The sequence below is a fragment of the Tursiops truncatus genome, chromosome 7 (assembly GCF_011762595.2).
Source record: "Tursiops truncatus isolate mTurTru1 chromosome 7, mTurTru1.mat.Y, whole genome shotgun sequence".
Lineage (NCBI taxonomy): Eukaryota > Metazoa > Chordata > Mammalia > Artiodactyla > Delphinidae > Tursiops > Tursiops truncatus.
This window is the reverse complement of record NC_047040.1, coordinates 66,733,693-66,745,617: the sequence shown is the minus strand read 5'-3', so window position 1 is coordinate 66,745,617 and position 11,925 is coordinate 66,733,693. Positions and strand designations below refer to the sequence as shown.

The window sequence follows — 11,925 nt, the reverse complement described above, 5'->3', positions numbered from 1 at the left end:
GTGTTCATTGATAAGATTTTCATGCATTTAAAAATGTATTTGTAACATAAAAAAGTAAAGATATGATATTAAGTGAAAAAATTCAAATTATGAACTTTTATATGTATGGTTACATGGTTTAAGTATTACCTAATAAACTTGGAAATGTGTTAGGGTTTGACTTATAAACCAGATCAATTGTTTGAAGTGGTTTCTGGAGCTGATCACATTTCTGAACCATGTGTTATAAAGGAAAATAATCCAAAATATTTGGGAGCAAAGATATAGGGCAAGAGATTGTATTCAGGTTACTATATGGATAAACTAAATCCATCCCTTTTCTGTTTAACTTTTACTAAAAAAAACCCCACATAGGTAAACTTTGATTCTTAAGAATATGGAAATTGAACACTAGATTTTTAAAAAGCCAATACCCAAGAAACTAATACAATATAAAAAATTAGCAGGGGATAATTGTTTTTTTCTTTTCTTTTTTTTTTTTTTGGTTGTGCCACATGGCTTGCAGGATCTTAGTTCCCCCACCAGGGATTGAACCTGTGCCCTCGGCAATGAAAGTGCAGCATCCTAACCACTGGACCGCCTGGGAATTCCCTAGGAGGGGATAATTTATTCCCTAGATTTTGCGGGGGGGGACTAGAAAGGAGGTACAAACTTTTTCCTCTCAAATTTTGGTAATCCCGGGATGACCAGTTTTACAGAATTCGGGGGATTGTAATTAAATGTTGGCATGTTTATGGCGTGGACTCAGTTTGAACTCTCTAGAAGCTGACCTTGAGATGAGGATTCATGTATTAATATTTGACATTTATTAAGGAAGTGCTCCTGGGAGAAGCAGGTAAGGAAGTGGAGGAAGCAGGACTGAAAAGGGGGAACAAGACAAGCGAGAGAGAAATTGCCCGTGATTTCTGAGTCTCAGATTCCACAGGGTACTCTGGATCATAAATTACATGTTAGATTTGTCCCACTCTGAGGCAAAGAATGGTCTGTCAAACTCCCACACAAGTCAGTACTTGGCTATAGGTTTTCCCAGGGATGCAGTGCCTTTCAGGAACTTCTGCTTCTCTGTACAAAGAACAAGGGCAGAAGGGGCTCCAACAGCTCAAGGTCAGTTCTTGCAGAGAGGATCCAGGGAATCTGAATGATCCCTAGGGATGTGTGCTACATGTGGTGACAGCCATATTCTGCCATAAGTCTGCATTTAAGTTGGGAAATGTGATTCTCCATGTTTTGCTGGGCCAAAGCATTCAACTGTGAGGTAGAGTTCACAAGTGCAGGGATGCATTTAGAGCCTGGGCATTTTCATAGAAACTGCCGTTAGAATTTGGTGTGGAGGGTGGTGGTGGGGATGCCTTAGGTGTATGTGATCAGGAGTGAATAATAATTAAGTTCTTTAAAAATTGGAAGCATAGGAAGGAGAGAGGAAAAAAAAAGTAAAACAATTAAGAGGAAACTCAGAACATATTGATTATGGGAGGATGTTTAGCTCAGGGAAACTGTCATTGCCCAGACTCCAGAGGAAGGTTGGGCAGAAAATTCTCAGCTCACGTTTGGAGCTACCAGAACAGTTTTCATGTGAGTGCAGAAAGCTTGACTTGGGCCCCAGACTGGAAAGGAGCCTGGTTCTCTAAGAGTCTAGGAAATCAGTAGAAGTAAAACGCAGAGGAGGCCTGGGATGATGGTAAATTCTAGCAAGAAAGGACAGTGACCCTGGGTCAAGGCCAAAGGAGGGGCCAGCTGCATCTAAGGGGAATAAAAGTGAAGCCATCCAAGAACAGATTGTTTAAAGCTTTAAACCAGTGCCAAGTTTATTGAGGAATGTGAGACTGTATACTTGCAAATTACCTCAACACTATATCATTTGTATTCTGAAATTTTCTCACACTGTAATAGAGACTCAGAGCCTTCTCAAATGTTTTCGTTTATGATTCTGTGATCCTAAATGAGTTGTGTAAGTTATGCATCCTGAGGGTGCTGTGTTCCTGTGGACATCACCAGGGTTGAGTATTACTGGGAAGAAAAGTGAAAAAAGAAAAAGACGGTGATCTTCCGTGTGTGGTCTTGGGGGGAGTATCCTGCCTTGTGATCACCCAGAAATTTGTCCAAAGCAAGTGTCTGAGGGCACCCATTGAGGAGAGACTTTTTATTTGTGCCTTAATTTGAGTGTATCATCTGGAAACTGTATGTCTTTTAGTCACATTTGCATACTGGCAAACTATATTTATGAAAAAAAACCTCTCAGCAGATAATAATGATAAGTCTTCTACATGATTAGAGGATAAGCTGGCTTTGTCTGTATTCTAGCCAACTACATTTGTCACATTAAAAAGATAATAGAAAGCTAAGACAAAAATACTTGATAATATTTTCACTTCCGTTTTATTTTTGCAAACAGGAAAATAAAGTATCACTAATAAATATTATTTGAGTTCCAGGAGCTAACTCTATCATCTTATACTGACTATTCTTTAAGTTGGGTACAGATAAAATTTCTTTCACAAAGACCAAAAGATTACAAGCTCATACATTTTTTTCTTAATACTCAAAAACACTAGTTCCCAAAGAGGTACAAACTATTATGTATAAAGTAAGCTACAAGGGTATATTGTACAAAACAGGGAATATAGCCAATATTTTATAATAAAGGAGTTATTTTAAACCACTGCTATTATTATCCTGATTGATGCTCATATCATCCTGTCTTTGACCAGTGGAAGCAAAGCTCTGCAAGCTGACTTCCTTGTTTTTTTGATAGTTCTGCTTCTTTGTTTTTGGTCATCCATTTTTATTTTGCACATTTTCTGTTCCACTTCTGCATTGAGCCATTTCTTCAAAGAGCCTTGGTTCCTTTTATTGGGAAGGTACTTGGAGAACACAGTTTTGGTATTGCTGTGCTCAATATGTTATGCACTGGTCATTCTTTCTAGCCCTTTGCAGTGGTCAGAGCTAGAAAATAAGTTAATTCTTTTAAGATAAAATACTTTTTGAATGCACACAGATATTTTCAATTCAATTTTAGGACTGCAGGAATTTTACAGAATTTTATTGATGTTATATCTGCATCCTATGTCCAAAATCCTGATTTTTAAGGGCACCGCTATAATTTCTCATTTGCATCCAGCCACAATATCCATGTAATAGCCTTGGAATAACAATGCCTACACTACCACAAATACCAACAATAAAATATAAAGTAGTGTGGGGTTTTATTAATGTTCCTTTTGTTTTCAAAGCATATCACTGTGGGGATGTACAGTCAAATTATTGTGTTTTAAGAATGGTTGAGGGACTTCCCTGGTGGCGCAGTGGTTAAGAGTCCGCCTGCCAACGCAGGGCACACGGCCTCGAGCCCTGGTCAGGGAAGAACCGCACATGCCACGGAGCAACTAAGCACATGTGCCACAACTACTGAAGCCCGTGCGCCTAGAGCCCATGCTCCGCAGCAAGAGAAGCCACTGCAATGAGAAGCCCACGCACCGCAGCAAAGAGTAGCCCCCGCTCACCGCAACTAGAGAAAGCCGGTGTGCGGCAACAAAGACCCAACGCAGCCAAAAATTTTAAATAAATAAATATATTAAAAAAAAAAAAAGAATGGTTGATTAAATAATTGACTGTTGGTGATTAACTCTACTACAGTCCCTCTCCCCTTCCCACAGGTTGAAGGTGGCAATAAAAGTTCAACCTTTTGTCTTTCTGGTGACCAACCCCCAACCTGAAGCTATCTAGGGGCCCCTAGCCACCAGTCCTTTCATTAGCATACAAAAAGACACTCATCTTTCTAAAGATTCCAAGGGTCTTAAAAACTCTGGTGTCAGGAATCTGAGTCAAAGACCAACTATTAGGACAAAAGATGCTTCTAGCACCCTATCACTTAGGAAATTACAGTTTTAGGAGCTCTGTGTCAGAAACTGGAGGCCGAGACCAAATATATATTTCTTATTATATCACAATAGCATTGTCCCAACTTTGGAGAAAATATAACATAGAAAAATGGCTGGATGGTAGTGAACCAAAATATTAACAGTGTGATGATTTTAATTTTCCCTTTGTGCTATGTCATTCCATTTTAATTTACAATGTGCACTTTATAATTTTATAATAAAAATAAAAGACGTGAGTGAACTGTAATTAATTCAAAACTAGAATACTGGTGTAAAGTATTATCTACAGATCTTCTTCAACTTATGATGGGGTTAAACCCTTCCTTAACTTATGATGGGGTTAAACCCATCTTCTGATAAACCCATCAGAAGTTGTAAATAGTATAATTTGAAATGCATTTAATACACCACTGAACATCATAGCTGAGTCTAGCCTACCTTCAACATGCTCAGAACATTAACATTAGCCTCCAGTTGGGCAAAATCATCTAACACAAAGCCTATTTTATAATAAAGTGTTGAATATCTCATGTAATTTACGGAATACTGCACTGAAAGTGAAAAACAGAATGCTTGTATGGGTACAGAATGCTTTTAAGTGTATCATTGTTTACCCTCCTGGTCTCATGGCCGACTTGGAGCTGCTGCCACTCCCCGCATCACCAGAGAGGATCGTACCACGTATGTCTGGCCTGAGAAAAGATCACAGTTCACAATTCAAAGTACAGTTTCTACTGAATCCGTATTGCTTTTGCATAATCATAAAATCAAGAAATTGTAAGTCAGAACCAGTGTAAGTCGGGGACCATCTATATCCTTAAGTGGAAAAACAACTTTTACAAAAACTATTGAAAAATCTTAAAATATATATATTTGCCTATATAAAATAAAAAAGTTTCATCAGGTAAAATGATCAATAACAAAATTTTTTAAGTTAGTACCTTATTCATAAAGGCATGATATCATTAATTCATCAAGAAGAAAAGCAAAAACTCCAATGGGAGAAAATAAGTATGTGTAATACAGTACACAGTAATTCAAATTGTCAATAAATACAGGAAAAGCTCTCATGGAAACCTAGGATATTATGATTTCTTCATTTTACAGGTGAGGAAAGTGAGGATCAGAAAGGTTAAATCACTTGTTTATGAGAATAAGGACAAAGTTGAGATTCATCCTTCTAACTTTGGACTAAGATCTCAAGCCCTGTCACACCTGTCGCTGAGGAAACCCAGTCTCCTAGATACGACTTCTTGTGGCTCACCCTCATAGTCAAGACTTCTTTTTTAAGAAAATTTTTTATTTATTATATTTATTTATTTTTGGCTGCATTGTGTCCCCGTTGCTGCGCGCGGGCTTTCTCCAGCTGCGGCTTGTGGGCTGTAGGCACGCGGGCTTCAGTAGTTGTGGCGCACGGGCTTCGTTGCTCCGCGGCATGTGGGATCTTCCCAGACAGGGCTTGAACCCATGTCCCCTGCATTGGCAGGCGGATTCCCAACCACTGCGCCACCAGGGAAGCCCAAGAGTTCCTGACGTTAGAATGAGGAATACTCTCCCTTCTCTGGATACCAGACCCTCGCTAAATTTAAATTAAATTGTATGACTCAGTTATTGCTTAGTTCCACATAGAGCATACTCCTTTCATTAAGTTTTTAATGTTAACAAAGTAATTACATGTTCATCTTCATTAAAGTAAAATGTATTTTAGGCTGCTCTTCAGTCTAATTAAAGAGCATGTCTATGACCGTGAATATTTTGTTTAATCAACTACTTAATCTAGAAGCAACAGAAAGAGTATTGTTGGTGACTTCCATCCATTAATCTATTAGGTTGTCCTCTTTATGCATTCAAATATAAATACTATGCTTAGTCTTTAAACATTTATTGCCAAGATATTCCTACTTATTTCTACTCTCCACCCCCGCTTTGTTTATGACAGATATAATCATAAACTGAAAGCACATTTCCATGCTAAAAACTTTCTGACATTCATTAGGGCTCTTCACATACAAAGCAGAAATCAACAGGATGTCTTAAGTTTTCCTAATTTGTAACATTGTTTCTACTACAGTTACCAAAAAATTGCTATTATGAGCTAACGAAAATATATGGCTAGTGTGTTCAATATTAGACAATGTTGGAAAAAATCATTTTTTAAATGTATGATTGTTCCCCCAAAAAACACAATAAACAGAAGTGGACTTAATTGTTATTGCCATAAATGAGTGATTTACAGTTATTTTTCCTACCCCAATTCCCAGAAATATGTTATCACACATTCTCATCAGTAACAGAAGCCCTAACATAGGCATAATAGACTCTCCAGGAGGTGGTTTCCTATTTAACTAAGATTCCTAGCTGATTTTGATAAGCCTCCTTCCCGACGGACACGGCCACTTGCACACTGGTGCTTTTCAAACTTGAACAGGAACAACTTGGGGCTCTTGTTATAACGCAGATTCTGGTTCATTAGGTTTGGGGTGGAGCCTGAGATTCTGCATTTTTAAAGAGCTCCCGGAGCGATACCAATGCTGAGGGTCCACAGACCCTACTTTCCAGGGTAAGGCAGTATAACCACCTCCCAGCTCTTAATCACCAATAGATGCTGCACATTTGTGAACCCAATCATGGGTTTGATGCATTTGTCTTTATCTTGTCTGTAATTGGGTTCTATTCTGCTTTTAGAGAATTTCCTCCAATCATAGAGGGAAATTAAAGAATTTATGGATCTATTTGACACAATTATTAAACAGTTCTTTTAGTGTCTCCTGCAAATATCTTTCCCGTAAGTAGAAAATCAGGAATGATGACAAGAAGAGAATGAGAACTGGTCTCACATGCTGGTTAGCAGTGGCAGCAGTAACTCCTGTGCAGACCCGATGGTAGAACAAAGGAAGCTGTTGAAGGATCCCTCTAACTCCCTGTGAGCTCTTATTCTTCAGTGGGACCTAATCCCTAGACGTTTGGTGCTTGGTGATGCTGCTTCATGTCTGCTTTATTCTCTCAAGGTTGTTTTCCCTTCCCTTTCTTAACCTCCCTTCAAAACCAGCTTTCATGGTTCAATCCATAAATTTTTCTGATCACTAATTCTGTGCAAGGCAGTCTAAGCACTGAAAAAAATATGAAGGACCACTGGTTTTAAGCTGTTTAATATTTATTTAGAAAAAAAAAGGTGTGCAAAAATAAGTGATGAAGGAATTCCATAAGAACTCTGTATTTTATTTTATTAGAGGACACAAAGCTGTACCTAGAAGCTGAGCATTTGGGGAGACCTTAAAGATCAAGTTCAGTTTTTATCCAGCACGTGAACTGCCCCTACCACGCTGTGGGCAATTGTCTGTCCAGCTTCTAAGTTGTTCCAGGCCCAGAAGGCTCACTAAGTTCCAGGGTAGCCCATGCTGACATCCGTTGCCTCTAATTGTTAGAAAGTTCTTATTTACACTAGGTTGTTCCTTCTATTAATTGTCAGACATATACCCGTTGTCTTGCAGAAGAAAAGTCATGGTCTGGCTGGTGGCTGGGCTTACCGCTGCCCTTGGTCGTGGGGTTGTTGTTGGCACCAAGGCCCCAGCGTTCATGATGAACTTACTTCAGACTGTACGTGACTACTGGGTACATATACTTGCCCCTTTGGGATTTGTCTTTGGATGTTGTCTAGACAGAAAACATGATGAAAAGCTAACTGGCTTCTGGAACAAGAGTCTGTTATTTAAAAGGAACTGAGGCCCAATGAAGAAGTCATCTGGAAATAAAGGCTGTGGCTGAATTACAGAATGTTTACATTTTTTAAATTGTGAGAGAAATAAAAACTCATTATTTTATTTTATTTATGTATTTATTTTTTTGGCCGTGCCATGCAGCTTGTGAGATCTTAGTTCCCCGAAAAGGGATCGAACCCAGGCCCACAGCAGTGAAACTGCTGAGTCTTAACCACTGGACTGCCAGGGAATTCCCCACATTCATTATTTTAAAAAAAAGAAAAGAAAAGTTATGGTCTGCTGGAAATGGCTGGGGGGAACTTTCAGAGGAGGAGGCATTTGGGCAAAATCTTAAGTGCTACTAGAATTTAGGGAGACGGACAGAAGTGGGGAGGCAGCATTCTCATCCTCTTAGAGTTACACTTTCTAATTGTCAATCTGGATCCCCTAATTAATGCCCCCGTGTTAAGGGATGTCTCTATTTTAAATAATGCAGAGCAATCAACAATATGTCAGATACCATGGCATCATTTACACAAGATATTTGAGAAAATGAGTAGAGGGACTTTTCATATTCTCCTCACTTATAAAGCAGATGATTATCCACCTACTACAGCTGGGCCTGCAGTAATCTAATTCTGAAAGGCCAGTTTTATCTGGCATGCAAAGGAAGTAGGCAGACACACAGCGGTTGTTTGGAGAATAGTACAGATGTTGAGGTGAGAAACTAAAATGGCTGGAGATACACAAGAGGGGCTTGTGGGAGCACAGCTTTAAGCCATGAGGGTTCACTGTGTTGGGAAACCACAGCGGGAGCTGGTCAACCTTGTGTTACCCATTTGGATGGAACCGCTCCTATTTAACGCCATGAACTGAGTTTTAACTTTATGCAAGCAGAAGTCTTCTCGTTTCTCTTTTTTTTTAGCCACGCCATGCAGCATGCGGGATCTTAGTTCCCTGACCAGGGACAGAACCCGTGTCCCCTGTATTGGGAACCCTGAGTCTTAACTACTAGACTGTCAGGGAAGTCCCTTGTTTCTCTTTTTAAGGAGAGTGAAGTCCAGAAGTGCAATTCAGAATATAAATGACAGAGTACCTATATGTCAGGAAATGGAAAAATATGGATGTGCTGACAGCTTCCACCTGAATTCTTCTTAGGAAGAGAATGGCATTTGTGTCAAAAAAATACAATGACAAGGTATGGGGTAAAGTGGAATAGGGGTCTTCTAGAGGCCTGGAGGTTCTGGGACCTCGCTGAGAAAGTCACAGGGAAATATTTGCTTGTTAATCTGAAGGAGATGAAAAATGAAGAGTAGAGATGTTTAGGAGGTGAAGCCTAAAGACTGGTCGAAGGCCATGCCCCAGGGTGTGACCCTTCCTCCTAAGCACTCTAAATCTTCGAAAGGTACAACAACAACACAACAAATACACAATGCATGATGTGAATAGATTTTTATGGAAAATGATGCAGGGACTGTGTGTTTTGCATCTGGAGTATCGTGGAGTTTTTCAGGTACAGCGCAAAAGAACCCTGCTTTATGGTGGCATAGAGAAGCGTGAGAATGTAAACCAGGCTAATTTACCAGAATTATGGAGTAGGCTCCTGAGTGTGGAATGGGGTTTAAGATCAAGTTTAACCAATTCACTTGGGGGCGAGGAGTCCTCAGCTGGCATTTAGGTTACACATTTAAAATCATCTGTTTCCGAGACAAATTCCTACCTCAAGCTAGTATTTTAAAATTTCTTAATCTCTTGTTTAAAATGTCTATTTTGAAGGGTCAGATTGTCTTCTAGAATAGGGAGCATCTCCCGCTGTGTTTGTGCAATCAACTAGCCACTTCTACAAAACCCAAAGTTTTTCTAAGCCCTATTTTTCTAAATATTTAATGTTGATTTCCTTCCCTGTCTATTCTTACAGCTTTTTAAACAAATCTAAATTCATTTTGAAATGCTTTGAAACATAAAGCACATTAAAACCCAAGGTCGCATCACTCAACTTCCAGTTTGTCTATGTCTTGCACGTGGAGAAGCAACAGTTAAAAGGTATAACTTAGTGGGATTGCTGGGTCGTATGTTAGTTCTATTTGTAGTTTTTTAAGGAAACTCCATACTGTTCTCCATAGTGGCTGTACCAATTCACATTCCCACCAGCAGTGCAAGAGTGTTCCCTTTTCTCCACACCCTCTCCAGCATTTATTGTTTCTAGATTTGTGACCGCCTGGAGGGGTGGGATAGGGAGGGTGGGAGGGAGGGAGACGCAAGAGGGAAGAAATATGGGAACATATGTATATGTATAACTGATTCACTTTGTTATAAAGCAGAAACTAACACACCATTGTAAAGCAATTATACTCCAATAAAGATGTAAAAAACAAAAACAAAAAAAACCGGTATAACTTAGAAAATTCTTTTTAGGACTTTATAAGAATGCAAAGTGGTGTAGGAAAAGTCAGAAGTCACCTAAAGGCTGCCATTCTCGGGTACAATAATTTTTCCTCTGTCTTAGAAGACGCTTTACTATTTTTTTCTCCCAGAACCTAAAGATTTAAGGAACAATACTGTTCTGAGAGAGACGTGACTGTAAGAAGCCTGGACTGGATTTATTTTTCTGGAACTGGCCTTGTTGTCCTCTGGCAACACAAAATTAAAAGATAATACACTGTGCCTTGGAAATAAAAGTTTTCAGTCTTTCACATTTTAAACTGCAAACTCATTTGTTGTCTGGGGTGTTTTTCTTAAATTGTTGCCTGCATGTTCCTAAACCACCTCTTCTTTTTTGTGCTCTATCAAATTACTGAGCTGTCAGATGAGATTAAACAAGGTGGTAATTGTATCTGAACCATAAACACATTTTGCTTTAAGGTTTTGACTATTTCTTTAGGAATAATATTAAATGAAGGAATTAAGGTAAGTTTTCCTGGTAAATTATAAATTTTAGTTAAATACATCGGAATTAGGTAAATTCAAGTCATTAAATGTTTACCCAAGCAACTCAAATTACTAAGATATATGAGCATACACTGGCAAAAAATAGAACTAAATACGACATGGTCTTAGGTCTCAAAGAACTTGTAATTACAAAAGAGATGAGGGCTTCCCTGGTGGTGCAGTGGTTGAGAGTCCACCTGCCGATGCAGGGGACACGGGTTCGTACCCTGGTGCGGGAGGATCCCACATGCTGCCGAGCGGCTGAGCCCGTCAGCTATGGCCGCTGAGCCTGCGCGTCCGGAGCCTGTGCTCCGCAACGCACGGGAGAGGCCACAGCGGTGAGAGGTCTGCGAACAGCATTAAAAAAAAAAAAGAGACAAGTAAATTTTTATTTAGCAGTCAAAACAAGTGAAAAACTATGTGCTGATTGGTACGCACTTGAAGAGACCTTTTAAGAATATTCCAAATAGTCTAAACTTAAGAAAATAATTGAGAAAAATGTAAAAAATGCAGATTAAACTAAAAGTGTGGTGTGTCTATGGCCATCACATTATGAATAGCATAGAACATTAAGGAAATATTCTTCCAGTATTTGAAAACTATTATGCAATTCAACACAATAGTCACTCACTTCACTGACAGGTGATGAGGTTCTGAAATAATGTAGTGCTAAAATTGAAAGAAATTTCAATTTAATGAGTATAGTTTATATGAGGATAAAAATAGATTAATAGTAGATCACATTTCAGATTTAGTGACAATAAATTTATTGGGAAATGAGTGAATTGGAATGGAACTCCATTTGTCAAATCATGGTTGAACTACAATCATAGGTTGCTTACAGATATGAGAGTTCAGCATCAACCAACCGAAGCACCCTGTAATATTCAATTGGCTATAAAGAACTTATGATACAGTACTGAATACTCTATTATTATTTGTAAATTGTGTCTTTAATATTATTAAAATTAAGAATAAACGTATGTGCTTATATGTAAAAAAAAAAGAATATTCTAAATAAATTCTCTGAAGGGTCGATGCTTAATAAAGCAAAACGAGAAACTCAATTATCTAAACCACCTTGTTGGATGAATGACTGTATCACATTAACTTGCTACTTTACTGAATGACAATCATTATAGATAGAAAAATCCTATTAAAAGAATATGTATGGCTATATGTACAATCAGCCATTTTCCTTCTATACTACCAATCTCACTTCAAATACTTAAGTGTTTAGTACATTCAAGGTACCATGCCATGGACTATTAAGAGTAAAAAGAGGCTTTAAAACACACTGTCCTCAAGGAACTTTTAGTCCGGTTGGCAGGACATGGTTTCTTCATATAACATAAGAATTACAGAATTCCAAAGGAGGAAAATTAACCTGCAGCTAGAGTTGTCAGGGATGGCACAGGGAG

At 38.6% G+C, this 11,925-nt stretch overlaps 1 protein-coding gene and 1 pseudogene across 8 annotated transcripts in view; one reads left to right on the top strand and one right to left on the bottom strand.

Annotated features, from left to right (window-relative positions):
• Positions 1-1,793: 1,793 nt before the first annotated feature.
• The window catches only part of SLC38A11 (solute carrier family 38 member 11), a 67,569-nt gene continuing 57,437 nt past the window's right edge, over positions 1,794-11,925 (bottom strand). For 5 of the 8 annotated variants that reach the window (XM_073807634.1, XM_073807629.1, XM_073807632.1 and 2 more), the window contains 2 exons: positions 4,493-4,570; positions 2,333-2,943 (listed from right to left, as the gene is read on the bottom strand). In XM_073807634.1, coding sequence (XP_073663735.1) covers positions 2,901-2,943; positions 4,493-4,570 — 121 coding nt within the window. In that variant the 3' untranslated portion in view covers positions 2,333-2,900. Of the gene's footprint in view, positions 2,944-4,492; positions 4,571-11,925 lie in introns of all 8 variants that reach the window. The other 3 variants (XM_073807636.1, XM_073807630.1, XM_073807637.1) reach the window with 3 other exon arrangements.
• LOC141279184 (NADH dehydrogenase [ubiquinone] 1 beta subcomplex subunit 1 pseudogene) lies at positions 7,375-9,188 on the top strand (annotated as a pseudogene).